At 40.0% G+C, this 15,696-nt stretch overlaps 1 protein-coding gene and 1 long non-coding RNA gene across 2 annotated transcripts in view; one reads left to right on the top strand and one right to left on the bottom strand.

Moving 5' to 3' along the window:
- capn12 (calpain 12) overlaps window positions 1–5,097 on the top strand; it is a 62,354-nt gene extending 57,257 nt beyond the window's left edge. The window contains exons 19-20 of the mRNA XM_061878171.1: window positions 1,821–1,873; window positions 1,969–5,097. Coding sequence (XP_061734155.1) covers window positions 1,821–1,873; window positions 1,969–1,995 — 80 coding nt within the window. The 3' untranslated portion in view covers window positions 1,996–5,097. The remainder of the gene's footprint in view (window positions 1–1,820; window positions 1,874–1,968) is intronic.
- The window catches only part of LOC133537229 (uncharacterized), a 90,929-nt gene that overhangs the window by 23,060 nt on the left and 52,173 nt on the right, over window positions 1–15,696 (bottom strand). The gene's annotated exons all lie outside the window — the stretch shown is intronic.

Raw genomic sequence — 15,696 nt, 5'->3', positions numbered from 1 at the left:
CAATAGAATTCAATGAAATAACAGACAGACATGGCTTTGCTGCCCCTAACACACACACACACACGCACACACACACACACACACACAGCAAAATTAGCTAACGTTACGCTAAAAGCTAATTAGCCTTCACCTCAAGCCTATACTGTGAGCAAGCTGAGCTGCAGTTTAAGTTTCTAGAAGGTCAACGGGCTCATAGTGATGTTTGTAATAGTTGTGACTGGGAAGTGTTTAGTACAATTAGGGTAGAGTCCGCTGCTCCCCTGCTAAACAAATATCTCTGCTCGATGCTAAAGCATTGACTACATCGCTCTGAAGTCAAAATACCCACTGCTGATTGGCTGTTACATCGCTCTGAATACGCACTGCTGATTGGTTTTGTATGTAACCAATCAGATGGTTGTGTGGGCGGGACATCGAGGCAGAGACAGAGGCACAAAGCAGAGCAGCTTGTGAAGACTTCTACTTCCGAACTTGTTCGATACGCCTGCGTACCGAACCGAAATCCCCGTACCGAAACGGTTCGATACAAATACACGTACCGTTACACCCCTAATACATACTATGCAAATATAAAAATGGTAAGCTTTTAGTCATTTCTAAAATTTTGTGTTTGTAATTGTGTTTTAATCTTCATTATTTACTTCAAGTTATTACGATATGTCTCTATATGCATATTTTTGTAATTAATTTTGGCCAAATGGGGCACATTTAAATTTCATACACACGTTTTTGTATTTGTTACCTTCTTGAGACCTGTAAATAATGCATTCCTCTTTACGACCAGCCTTTCTAGATATATAAAGATGTGTATTTACAACATTAATAATATATACATACCGTATTTTTCGGTCTATAAGTCGCAGTTTTTTCTTAGTTTGGCCGGGGGTGCGACTTATACTCAGGAGCGACTTATGTGTGAAATTATTAACACATTACCATAAAATATCAAATAACATTATTTATCTCATTCACGTAAGAGACTAGACGTATAAGATTTCATGGGATTTATGGATTAGGAGTGAGAGATAGTTTGGTAAAGGTATAGCATGTTCTATATGTTATAGTTATTTGAATGACTCTTACCATAATATGTTAGGTTAACATAGCAGTTGCTTATTTATGCCTCATATAACCTACACTTATTCAGCCTGTTCTTCACTATTCTTTACTTATCTTAAATTGCCTTTCAAATGTCTATTCTTGCTGTTGGCTTTTATCAAATACATTTCCCCCAAAAATGCGACTTATACTCCAGTGCGACATACATTTGTTTTTATCCTTCTTTATTATGCAATTTCGGCAGGTGCGACTTATACTCCGAAAAATACAGTGCTATTCAAATATAAAAAAGGTAAGCATTTAGTCAATTTTTTTTATTTTTTATTTTGTTTATAATTGGTTTGTAATCTTCATTAATTACTTCAAGTTATTACAGTATGTATTTATATACATATTTTTATTTATTTATTTTGGCCAAAGGGGGTGCATTTCAATTTTTTACACACACTTGTTATTTCATATGTTGACCAGAGGGGGAGCACTTTTAAAAGTGACACGCAGTCAATTTGAAAAATCCCTCCTTTTTGTTAGCACCCTCATTTTGACCAGAAGGGGTGCAAATGAGACATTGTCTATTAGATGCAATGTTATTGGGACCATGATTTATGTCATCACTTGTCCTCATATGGAAGATACTTTTCCTTGTTGATGTCTCAAGAAGGGTAGAAATACAAGAACACACAAACTGTACAATGGAGTACTTTTGATTAGTCCAAGTGCTGATGTTGTAAAAAGTAATTTCCTGCTTCCCCTCTCTCCAGCGCTGTATGACTCTGAGAGCAGTCAAGAGGTAAAAGACAGAGGCATCAACTCTGTGAGTAACTTCATGTTGTGTTGTTCACGTCAAGAAGCCAACTGGGCCGTGGCCTGTTTCTCATTCTTTGTGCGACTTGTGTGTGTCCATCACAGTGGCTCATTCAGTTTCTGGTGGTGTGATGGGCATCTCCACAAGGACTCAGCATTGCTCCGATGACTGACACACCAACACACACACACACACGCACACACACACTATTTTCCAATATTTCACGACGAAAGATGTGTGATGGGCATCTCCACAAGGACTCAGCGTTGCTCTGATGACTTACACACCAACACACACACACACACACTATTTTCCAATATTTCACGATGAAAGATGTGTGATGGGCATCTCCACAAGGACTCAGCATTGCTCCGATGACTTACACACCAACACACACACACACACACACACGCACGCACACACACACTATTTTCCAATATTTCACGATGAAAGATGTGTGATGGGCATCTCCACAAGGACTCAGCATTGCTCCGATGACTGACACACCAACACACACACACGCGCACGCACACCCACACTATTTTCCAATATTTCACGACGAAAGATGTGTGATGGGCATCTCCACAAGGACTCAGCATTGCTCCGATGACTTACACACCAACACACGCACACACACGCACGCACACACACACTATTTTCCAATATTTCCCGATGAAAGATGTGTGATGGGCATCTCCACAAGGACTCAGCATTGCTCCGATGACTGACACACCAATACCCACGCACACACACACTATTTTCCAATATTTCCCGATGAAAGATGTGTGATGGGCATCTCCACAAGGACTCAGCATTGCTCCGATGACTTACACACCAACACACACACACACACACGCACACACACACACACTATTTTCCAATATTTCACGATGAAAGATGTGTGATGGGCATCTCCACAAGGACTCAGCATTGCTCCGATGACTGACACACCAACACACACACACACGCACGCACACACACACTATTTTCCAATATTTCCCGATGAAAGATGTGTGATGGGCATCTCCACAAGGACTCAGCATTGCTCCGATGACTGACACACCAACACCCACGCACACACACACTATTTTCCAATATTTCACGATGAAAGATGTGTGATGGGCATCTCCACAAGGACTCAGCATTGCTCCGATGACTTACACACCAACACACACACACACACACGCACACAATATTTTCCAATATTTCACGATGAAAGATGTGTGATGGGCATCTCCACAAGGACTCAGCATTGCTCCGATGACTTACACACCAACACACACACACACACACGCACGCACACACACACTATTTTCCAATATTTCACGATGAAAGATGTGTGATGGGCATCTCTAGAAGGACTCAGCATTGCTCCGATGACTTACACACCAACACACACACGCACACACTATTTTCCAATATTTCACGATGAAAGATGTGTGATGGGCATCTCCACAAGGACTCAGCATTGCTCCGATGACTTACACACCAACACACACACACACACACGCACGCACGCACACACACACTATTTTCCAATATTTCACGATGAAAGATGTGTGATGGGCATCTCCACAAGGACTCAGCATTGCTCTGATGACTGACAAACCAACACACACACACACACACACACACACACACACGCACGCACACACACACTATTTTCCAATATTTCCCGATGAAAGATGTGTGATGGGCATCTCCACAAGGACTCAGCATTGCTCCGATGACTGACACACCACCACCCACGCGCACACACACTATTTTCCAATATTTCACGATGAAAGATGTGTGATGGGCATCTCCACAAGGACTCAGCATTGCTCCGATGACTTACACACCAACACACACACACACACGCACACACTATTTTCCAATATTTCACGATGAAAGATGTGTGATGGGCATCTCCACAAGGACTCAGCATTGCTCCGATGACTTACACACCAACACACACACACACGCACACACACACTATTTTCCAAAATTTCACGATGAAAGATGTGTGATGGGCATCTCCACAAGGACTCAGCATTGCTCCGATGACTTACACACCAACACACACACACACACTATTTTCCAATATTTCACGATGAAAGATGTGTGATGGGCATCTCCACAAGGACTCAGCATTGCTCCGATGACTTACTCACCAACACACACACACACACACGCACGCACAGACAAACTATTTTCCAATATTTCACGATGAAAGATGTGTGATGGGCATCTCCACAAGAACTCAGCATTGCTCCGATGACTGACACACCAACACGCACGCACACACACACTATTTTCCAATATTTCACGATGAAAGATGTGTGATGGGCATCTCCACAAGGACTCAGCATTGCTCCGATGACTTACACACCAACACACGCACACACACACACACTATTTTCCAATATTTCACGATGAAAGATGTCTCCAATATTTTGGTTAGCTTATGTATCTCTTAATTAAATGCAGCACTATTCCTGTGAGAGTGGCGACGTACTAGGAAGCCCTCTTACTAAAATATGCTAGGAATTATTTACCAGTGCAAACTACAGCAAGAATCAAATGCATAACTAAATTACTGTCATTGTTTTATTATTTTCAATAATAATCATCTTGACCCTCAGGGGACATTGGAGTTTAATTACCGTATTTTTCGCACTAAAGGCGCACCTAAAAACCTCAAATTTTCTCAAAAGCTGGCAGTGCGCCTTATAATCCGGTGCGCCTTATATATGGACCAATATTGAGCCGACTTTGTTTTCCCACGTAGAAGAAGTGCACTTCTTTCAAATTTGGCATAGTATTGTGTAAAATGGAGGAACACAACACAAATTGGGCCAAAATACATCAAAAATGTACTAAAATGACAAAAAAGTTTGTCCCCGGAGGGTTAATTTGTGATTACTGATAATATCAATCTGAGGTCCTGATTATTCTCATATTCTTTGTATTTACTGTACGTTGACAAAATAAGTCACATCAAATTTGAAAATGTGTTTTTAAATCACAAAAATCTGTTTTCTGATTTTTTTTAAAATTGCTATTCATTGTAGTATTGAACAGTAGGAATGACTTGTTATTGTTATCAATTGATCAGATATGATTCCATGTGTATTATTATCCAGTCTAACACTTTCATAACATTTCCCAGTCTGCAAGCAGGTAAAAGGCAATGATGTAATGCATGATGATCCCTCATAAACAATTAACAAATAAAATGTGTAACAAATGAATATTGTATTGTGGACACGAGCTAAATTGACTATATATATATATATATATATATATATATATATATATATATATATATATATATATATATATATATACATATATATATGTGTATATATATGTGTGTATATATATATATATATATATATATATATATATATACATATATATATGTGTATATATATGTGTGTATATATATATATATATATATATATATATATACACACATATATATACACACATATATGTGTATATATATATATACACACACACACATATATATATATACACACATATATATACACATATATATATACACACACACATATATATACACACATACATACATACATACATATATATATATATATATATATATATATATATATATATATATATATATATATATATATATATATATATATATATATATATATATATACATACGGTACAGGCCAAAAGTTTGGACACAACTTTTCCTCATTTAAATTATTTTCATGACTATTTACACTGTAGATTGTCTCATCAGAACTATGAATGAACACATGTACCGTATTTCCTTGAATTGCCGCCGGGTATATAGTATGTGCCTGCCTAGAATTACTTTTATTAATATACCGTAGCTGCGTGTGTCAAATATGACTCATTAAATGACTCCCGCCTCCTGGCGGTAGAGGGCGCTAGTGATCCTTCTTGCGACTACTCGGCTGCAGAAGAAGTGACAACAAGCAGCAAGAGTGAGCAGCGATCCTTTATTTTTTCCTCTCGCTTGCACTTTTAACATGGAGGATTACATATCTAAAATAAAACCGTTTTCTAAACTGGACTTTCAATGGAAGCAGGAGGTAATAAAGGAAGATCTCCATCGAGTCAGAGAGACTTTTAAAACTGAAGAAAGATAAGGAAGACTTCTATAAACAAGTTATCGATGCTTTTGATCAGAAGGAGCTGCGCATGGACTTTGTTTATAAGTAAAGGTAAGACCATAATAATGTTTTTTTTAAATTAAATGTGCTTTTCATGATGGTATCCTTACATCACACTCAAATTTTTAAGCGCGGGCCTAAATTTACCGCATGCCTTTGGTAAGTGCCGTAGTGAGAAGAGGTTTTAAATTAATTAGCGCCCCGACGGCAATTCAAGTGGTAACAAGAAAAAGGTGAAATAACTGAAAACATATATTCTATTTTCTTCAAAATAGCCACCCTTTGCTCGGATTACTGCTTTGCACACTCTTGGCATTCTCTCCATGAGCTTCACGGAAGTGAAAACCATTTTCTCTTGAAGCTCGTGGAGAGAATGCCAAGAGTGTGTAAAGCAGTAATCCGAGCAAAGGGTGGCTATTTTGAAGAAACTAGAATATAAAACATGTTTTCGGTTATGTCACCTTTATTTTTGTTAAGTACATAACTCCACATGTGTTCATTCAGTAAAATGTACTGCTTTGGCCCCTTTTCTGTTCCTGTGCGGAGTAAGCATGTCCTGCCTGGGACAGACCAACCCAAGCCCAGAACAACACTGCTTGCTTGAAGCCTAGCGACCTGAACAACTCACATCTCCTCGCTGGCATTGCCCCTGCAGACGTGAGACGGGAAGTTGCCAGCCGAGTAAAGTTCACAAAAGCTCATATACGCCAACCTTCCCGAATTATCCGGGAAACTCCCGAATTTCAGTGCCTCTCCTGAAAATCTCCCCGGGACAACCATTCTCTTGAGTTTCTCCCGATTTCGAGCCGGACCTGAGTGAGGACAGCCTGTCGTCACGTCCGCTTTTCCTCCGTATAAACACTGCCAGTCACGTTAAAACTCAAATACAGAGTGGGCCAAAATTTAAAACTGAACAAAGCCGCGGGCCAAGGTTGAACAAATGAACCTTTTAATAGGGACCCAAACAAGTTTTTCATAGACTATTGAACAAGCAAGGCTTATATAATTTTTTAGTGACATGCAAAATCCAGTTACAAATAATAAAAAATGTCAATGGCATATCAAATAAAATTTTAATAAAAATGTTATGCCGCTATTCTATTTGCAGCCTTCTGAGGTCAATATCAAAACAAACTTTTTCCGCAGGCTAATAATTAATTTGAAAATAAAATAATAATGAATGAATCAAACATTTAAGCCTTGAAGTAGCAAGAGAAAGTGCATGAAAAAAAACCTTAATTATTGCTGAGTTTGCTACACTGATTTGCTTTAACACTGAATATGGAACAAGCAACTCTTATATGACTTAATAGTGCAAAATCAACTTTAAAAAAACAAACGAAAAAACATCCATCCATCCATTTTCTACCGCTTATTCCCTTTTGGGGACGCGGGGGGCGCTGGCGCCTATCTCAGCTACAATCGGGCGGAAGGCAGGGTACACCCTGGACAAGTCGCCACCTCATCACAGGGCCAACACAGATAGACAGACAACATTCGCACTCACATTCACACACTAGGGACCAGTTAGTGTTGCCAATCAACACGAAAAAACATCAATGGCATATAAAAAAAAAAAATTAAAATAAAAAATTGAATGCCTCTTTTCTATTTGCAACCTTCTGAGGTAAATATCAACATTAACTTTTTCCACAGGCGAATACATTTGAAAATAAAGTAACAATGAATAAATCAACCATTCAGGCCTTTTTACTGCTCAGTTTGCGACACACGGTTGTTGGTAGCAAGCGGTGTATATTGTAGCGTCCCGGAAGAGTTAGTGCTGCAAGGGGTTCTGGGTATTTGTACTGTTGTGTTTATGTTGTGTTACGGTGCGGATGTTCTCCCGAAAATGTGTTTGTCATTCTTGCTTGGTGTGGGTTCACAGTGTGGCTCATATTTGTAACAGTGTTAAAGTTGTTTATACGGCCACCCTCAGTGTGACCTGTATGGCTTTTGAATAAGTATGCCTTGCATTCACTTCTGTGTGTGTAAAACCTGCATATATTATGTGAATGGCCCGGCACGCTGTTTGTAAGGAGGAAAACCGGACATGACAACAGGTTGCAGAAGACGCTAAAGGCAGTGCCTTTAAGGCACGCCCCCAATATTGTTGTCCCGATAGAAATCAGGAGAAATTTGGGAGAATGGTTGCACCGTGAGATTTTCGGGAGGGGCACTGAAATTCGGGAGTCTCCCGGGAAAATTGGGAGGGTTGGCAAGTATGAGTATTAGCGGTGAATGCGTTGTACCGGCGGGCCAGCTCTAATATTAATTGAAAATTGCCTCAAGGGCAAAATTAAATTACATGGCGGGCCAAATTTGGCCCCAGGGCCAGAGTTTGACATCCATGCGTTAAAACATCTTGGACTTTTGGAGCTCAGTGCACAACTGCACACACAACAAGAAAGAGACTATTATATACAAACTCTGTTTCCATTTGAGTTGGGAAATTGTGTTAGATGTAAATATAAACAGAATACAATGATTTGCAAATCCTTTTCAACCCGTATTCAGTTGAATATGCTACAAAGACAACATATTTGATGTTCAAACTCATAATTTTTTATTTTTTTTTTGCAAACAATAATTAACTTGGAATTTCATGGCTGCAACACGTGCCAAAGTAGTTGGGAAAGGGCATGTTCACCACTGTGTTACATCACCTTTTCTTTTAACAACACTCAATAAACGTTTGGGAACTGAGGAAACTAATTGTTGAAGCTTTGAAAGTGGAATTCTTTCCCATTCTTGTTTTATGTAGAGCTTCAGTCCTTCAACAGTCCGGGGTCTCCGCTGTCCTATTTTACGCTTCATAATGCGCCACACATTTTCCATGGGAGGCAGGTCTGGACTGCAGGCGGGCCAGGAAAGTACCCGCACTCTTTTTTTACGAAGCCACGCTGTTGTAACACGTGCTGAATGAGGCTTGGCATTGTCTTGCTGAAATAAGCAGGGGCGTCCATGAAAAAGATAGCGCTTAGATGGCAGCATATGTTGTTCCAAAACCTGTATGTACCTTTCAGCATTAATGGTGCCTTCACAGATGTGTAAGTTACCCATGCTTTGGGCACTAATGCACCCCCATACCATCACACATGCTGGCTTTTACACTTTGCGACGATAACAGTCTGGATGGTCCGCTTCCCCTTTGTTCCGGATGACACAATGTCGAATATTTCCAAAAACAATTTGAAATGTGGACGCGTCAGACCACAGAACACTTTTCCACTTTGCATCAGTCCACTTAGATGATTGGGTTCAGAGAAGCCGGAGGCGTTTCTGGATGTTGTTGATAAATGGCTGTCGCTTTGCATAGTAGAGCTTTAACTTGCACTTACAGATGTAGCGACCAACTGTATTTAGTGACAGTGGTTTTCTGAAATGTTCCTGAGCCAATGTGGTAATATCCTTTAGAGATTGATGTCGGGTTTTGATACAGTGCCGCCTGAGGGATGGAAGGTCACGGTCATTCAATGTTGGTTTCCGGCCATGCCGCTTACGTGGAGTGATTTCTCCAGATTCTCTGAACCTTTTGATGATATTATGGAGCTTAGATGTTGAAATCCCTAAATTTCTTGCAGGTGCAATTTGAGAAACGTTGTTCTTAATCTGTTTGACTATTTGCTCACGCAGTTGTGGACAAAGGGGTGTACCTCGCCCCATCCTTTCTTGTGAATTACTTAGCATTTCTTGGAAGCTGTTTTTATACCCAATCATGGCACCCACCTGTTCCCAATTAGCCTGCACACCTGTGGGATGTTCCAAATAAGAGTTTGATGAGCATTCCTCAACTGTATCAGTATTTATTGCCATTTTTCCCAACTTCTTTGTCACGTGTTGCTGGCATCCAATTCAAAGGTTAATGATTATTTGCACACAAAACATGTTTATGAGTTTGAACATCAAATATGTTGTCTTTGTAGCATATTCAACTGAATATGGCTTGAAAAGGATTTGCAAATCATTGTATTCTGTTTATATTTACATCTAACACAATTTCCCAACTCATATGGAAACAGGGTTTGCATGTCTCCGTTATCCATAGCTTTATCTATAATCCATAAAGCAGGCAGGCACGGAGCTAGTTCTCAGCGTGTTTTTATTCCAGCCGGCATGTTAATACACTGACACACAACACCCGGAATCCCATCATGCATTGCTTCAAAACTACGGCAAGTAGTAATGTCCAAAAAACATAACAGAGATGAAGCAGAAGAATGAAGAAGAGACAGTCATGGCGACGGCGAGTAAGAAGAAGAAGTACGCTTGCAAGTTCAAAAATGATTGGAAACAAGAATTTCAGTTCATCCAGGACCGCTCGAAGGGGAAGAGATGGAAGATTCCAGACTCTGGTGCATTTGTGAAGGCACTTTTGTGCGTGCAACACAGCAATGCATCATCAGAGAGGGTGTTCAACATGGTTAGAAAGATAGTGACAGAGAATAGAACGAGGATGGACAATTCAACCCTAAACTCACTCCTTTCCTGCAAATTAAATGTCACAGATGCTGCCCATACCTATGCTCCTTCGAAGGCTGTGCTACTGGCTGCAAAGCATTGCACTTTCAAATACAACAATGAGTACCGGAGTGTTATGTGTGTGTGTATATGTGGAAATAAATGAACACTGAAATATATATATATATTAGGGGTGTAACGGTACGTGTATTTGTATTAAACCTGGTCGGTACAGGGTTTTCGGTTCGGTTCGGAGGTGTACCGAACTATTTTCCACACAGACATATTAGGCAGCACACCTTGGGTTGTGTAAACAATGCAGAGAGAGACATGCAAGCAGTGACCGGGCTACAACAAAATGCAAAAGCCAGAGCTGGAAGACCGTCCTGCCTCGTTAACATCTCCCCTTTGGGAACACTTCGGCTGCGCGGTGCGATACAACAATGGAGGACGGAGGTTTGCCGACTTTGTTCAGCAGCAGTAGGGTACGCTTCTGCCAACACATCAAACAAGCTAACTCCTTTGAAGCGTCACCACCGCATTCAAGCAGCCTCTACTCGGCGAGTCAGGCAGGGCTAAAGCAATAACAAATGTTTTTATAGCAGCAGATTTAAGACCATCCATCCATCCATTTTCTACCGCTTGTCCCGTTCGGGGTGGCAGGGGTTTGCTGTATTGCATTAAAAACTAGATTTTGACCCACTTCTATGGTGGAAGAACAATAAGCCCATATATCCTCTTACTGCCAAGTAATTTCTTGCAGGTGCAATTTAAAAAATAAGTGAACATTTACAATGATTCTTGAATGTGCTTTATCAATAATACATTTATTTAAATAAAGCATTTTTCCTCCTCTGTTGACAGCAGTGTTGGCGCTAGGTATTTTCCAAATGGGGTCCCAGGGACCCCATCAAGTCATACAAATGGGGTCCCACAGTACATTTTTGGGTCCCACTTTTTTGTAAGCGTTTTGAAAACAAATGATAAACGCATGCATTTTCTTGTTATATCTCACATTGTATTTTGTGTTTTGTAAAACGTTAATTCATTCATTAAAATAAATAATATTGAAAAAATAATGTGTCTGCATATGTAAATGTATTCAGTTATAAACATTCATTCACTTTCTTCTTTCCTTCATGGATCTAAACTGCTAGTTTTTTCCATGTTTTTATTGAATAAGTTGCAGGTGTGTTTATTTCAGTATAAAAATGTAAAAAGTGTTTTGCTTGGGTCATGAAATGATGACAATGGTGTGCCAGAGCATACAAACATTTTATATTTAAGGCTTAAATCTCTGGAGTCTACATCAACTTCACATCTATTCCTCATTTCAAAATGTTTTAGGTTTTTTTCATGTTGTTTTTTTCTTTGTTTGTTTTCTGCCCTTTTTTGTCAAACAAAACTATGTTTGTTTTTTTATGGCAAACACACAAAATATGCAAAATCTTCCACCCAAAATATTTTTCAAAGAGGAATGTTTGATGTGACGTAATCGGGGTTGAGTTGGGCGGATTTAGGGGCTAGCGTGGGCGTATATTGTAGCATCCCGGAAGAGTTAGTGAACTGTGAACTATATTTATACAGCGCTTTTTCTCTAGTGACTCAAAGCGCTTTTACATAGTGAAACCCAATATCTAAGTTACATTTTAAAGCAGTGTGGGTGGCACTGGGAGCAGGTGGGTAAAGTGTCTTGCCCAAGGACACAACGGCAGTGACTAAGATGGCAGAAGCGGGGATCGAACCTGCAACCCTCAAGTTGCTGGCATGGACGCTCTACCAACCGAGCTATACCACCCCAAATGCTACAAAGGATTCTGGGTATTTGTTCTGTTGTGTCTATGTTGTGTTACGGTGCGGACGTTCTCCCGAAATGTGTTTGTCATTCTTGTTTGGTGTTGGTTCACACATATTTGTAACAGTGTTAAAGTTGTTTATACGGCCACCCTCAGTGTGACCTGTATGGCTGTTGACCAAGTATGCCTTGATCAACTATGAATGCACTATCTCGCTGTCTCTGCCCCTCCCTCACTAATTCTGCTGCGTGCACTCACCTTCACCTTTGTTTTTTTCAACCCCTTCATAACCCTGTACTTATATTGAAAATACACGCAACCCATACTCAAAATGCCGGACATTTGAGGCGTTTAAGAAACCCCGCCCGGACAGCCCGGACAGGCCCATAAAAAGAGGAGAAGAGGAGGTATGGTCAGTCTAGTCCAGTGGAAGACACTAAACCGCCTGAGAACAGGAACAGGGCAATCAAAAGCTGCTATGGCCAGATGGGACTACAGAACCGGCCCAACCACCTGCGAATGCGGAGAAGAGGAGAGTACGATGTAGCACTGCCTCGTCTGTCCTCTGCTACCCAACCAGTGCAGCTTGAAAGATCTCGCAGAGTTCAACGACAATACAAAAGACTGTGTAAAGAAATGAGAAACTGTCATATAACCACATGCTTCAATGACACGGAAAGAAGAAAAATGTGTTCATTCATAGTTTTGATGTGACAATCTACAATGTAAATAGTCATGAAAATAAAGATTGAATAAGGAGAAGGTGTGTCCAAACTTTTGACCTGCACTGTACACACTGAGCACTGTACACACCCTATTATTATAAAATGAATAAAAACTCAGTGTTTTGTTACGACTAGGGCTGGCAAATATATCGCGGGTTTGTCTCTGTGCGATATAGAAAATGTAATACCGTATTTCCTTGAATTGCCGCCGGGGCGCTAATTAATTTAAAACCTCTTCTCACTCCGGCGTTCACCAAAGGCATGCGGTAAAGGCAAACTCGTCACCTCACGAGTGACACTTCACCTGTCATCATTTTCAAAAGGTCCAAGCTATTGAATATGCTAAAAAGAACAGTAAGCAGCTATGTTTTATTAATATACCGTAGCTGCGTGTGTCAAATATGAGTCATTAAATGACCTAAGAGTGAGGAGTGTCCTGACCAGATATCTAGATCCCTAGTTTGATTGATATGAAATGATCTTTACCACATTGTTTACATGTCTACTAAAGATTTGACATACCGTATTTCTTTGAATTGACGCCGGGTATATAGTATGCGCCTGCCTAGAATTATTGCCGGGTCAAACTCGTTTCGCAAAACAATTAGCGCATGCTTAGCATTACCGGCGGCTCAGGATTAATGCCGGGTCAAACTCATTTCGCAAAATATTATTTTTATTAGCGCATGTCTACAATTTCCGCCGGGTCAAACTCGTTTCACCAAATAATTAGCATATGCCTAGAATTTCCACCGGGTCAAACTCGTCACATCACGAGTGACACTTCACCTGTCATCATTTCCAAAATGGATGAGGCTGATTTCAATCATTTGAAATCGCATAAAGGGAAGAAGATTAAGAGCTATTCAGTAGGATTTAAGGTCCAAGCTATTGAATATGCTAAAAAGAACAGTAAACAGCTATGTTTTATTAATATACCGTAGCTGCGTGTGTCAAATATGAGTCATTAAATGACTCCCGCCTCCTGGTGGTAGAGGGCGCTAGTGATCCTTCTTGCGACCACTCGGCTGCAGAAGAAGTGACAACAAGCAGCAAGAGTGAGCAGCGATCCTTTATTTTTTCCTCTCGCTTGCACTTTTAACATGGAGGACTACATATCTAAAAAAAAAAACGTTTTCTAAACTGGACTTTCAATGGAAGCAGGAGGTAATAAAGGAAGATCTCCATCGAGACAGAGAGACTTTTAAAGCTGAAGAAAGATAAGGAAGACTTTTATAAACAAGTTATGGATGCTTTTGATCAGAAGGAGCTGCGCATGGACTTCATTTATAAGTAAAGGTAAGACCATAATAACGTCTTTTTTTTACTTTTCATGATGGTATCCTTACATCAGTGTTTTTCAACCTTTTCTGAGCCAAGGCACACTTTTTAATTGAAAAAATTCTGAGGCATGCCACCCGCAGGAAACATTAAAAAAATGAAACTCAGCAGCCAATATTGACAGTAAAAAGTTGTTCCCGCAATTGTTTCATGTGAATTCAAACCATAACCGACCATGCATCACTATAGCTCGTCTCAAAGTAGGTGTACTGTCCCATTATTTTGAGTTTTTTGGTGTTTTCGTTTGTGTAGTATTTAATTTTTTTGTCTTGCGTTCCTATTTTGTTGTTGATTGTCATGTCATTTACGGACGTACTTTGTGGACGCCGTCTGCTCCACACGCTGTAAGTCTATGCTGTCATCCAGCATTCTGTTTTTGTTGACTTTACAGCCAGTTCAGTTTTAGTTTTGTCACGCCTGTGAGTTTATGTTTTGGTTTTGGTCAGGTTATGTTTAGTTTTTTGGACATTTAAGTTCTGTCTTGGCATTTCCTGGTTTGTTTTCGTCTCCATGCCAACTCATTACTTTTCACCTGTCATGTCACGTCCCTGTTCTCAGCCTCACCTGTTTTCACTAATCATCACAGCTACTTAAGTCACTCTTTTTCTTGTCTTCGTCCTGGGATCTTCACATGCGCACGCACCCTACCCATGCTGCACCTCCTTCATGTCCTTGTCCATAGTTCCATGCCGTGCAAGTTTTTGTATTCATGCCATTGTGCTAGTTTTGTTTATAGTTTATTATTATTCATGCCAATCGAGCAAGTGTTTTTGTTTCATGTTTGTAGTTTTCAGCATTTATGCTAGTCTTTTGTTTATTCATAGCCAAGTGACTGTAGTAGCGCCCTTAGTTTGATTATTTTTGATTATAGCGTTTAAATAAACAACCATGTACTCACGTCCACGCCTCGCTCGTGTTGATCCTCATCTGCATCGAAGAAACAATCCATGTCCAAGTCAAGTTATGACAAGTTTTGCATAACCTTCCCTAAGCTTCAATGCCTTTTCTTAGTGGCACTCGCCTTCAGTTTATTTTTGGTTTAAGTATTTAGACACCTTTTTACCTGCAAATCATTGCCGTCGTTCCCGACATCTGCAAAGCAATTAGCTCCCTGCTGCCCCTCACTGATATAGAAGAGTATTACACTGTTACTCTGCCGAGCTCTGGACAGTACAGACACTCAATGTCGTCACATTTACGGATTATAATTTCTGGTTTGCAAAAAATATTTTCAACCCAATTAGGTGAGGTTAGATCATCTCCCACGGCACAGTGGTTGAAAAACATTGCTTTACATCACACTCAAATTTATAAGCGCAGGCCTAAATTTACTCCTTTGGTAAGCGTCGGAG

This window comes from Nerophis ophidion, linkage group LG18 (genome assembly GCF_033978795.1).
Source record: "Nerophis ophidion isolate RoL-2023_Sa linkage group LG18, RoL_Noph_v1.0, whole genome shotgun sequence".
In the NCBI taxonomy this organism is placed as follows: Eukaryota; Metazoa; Chordata; class Actinopteri; order Syngnathiformes; family Syngnathidae; genus Nerophis; species Nerophis ophidion.
This window is presented reverse-complemented; position numbering and strand designations above follow the sequence as displayed.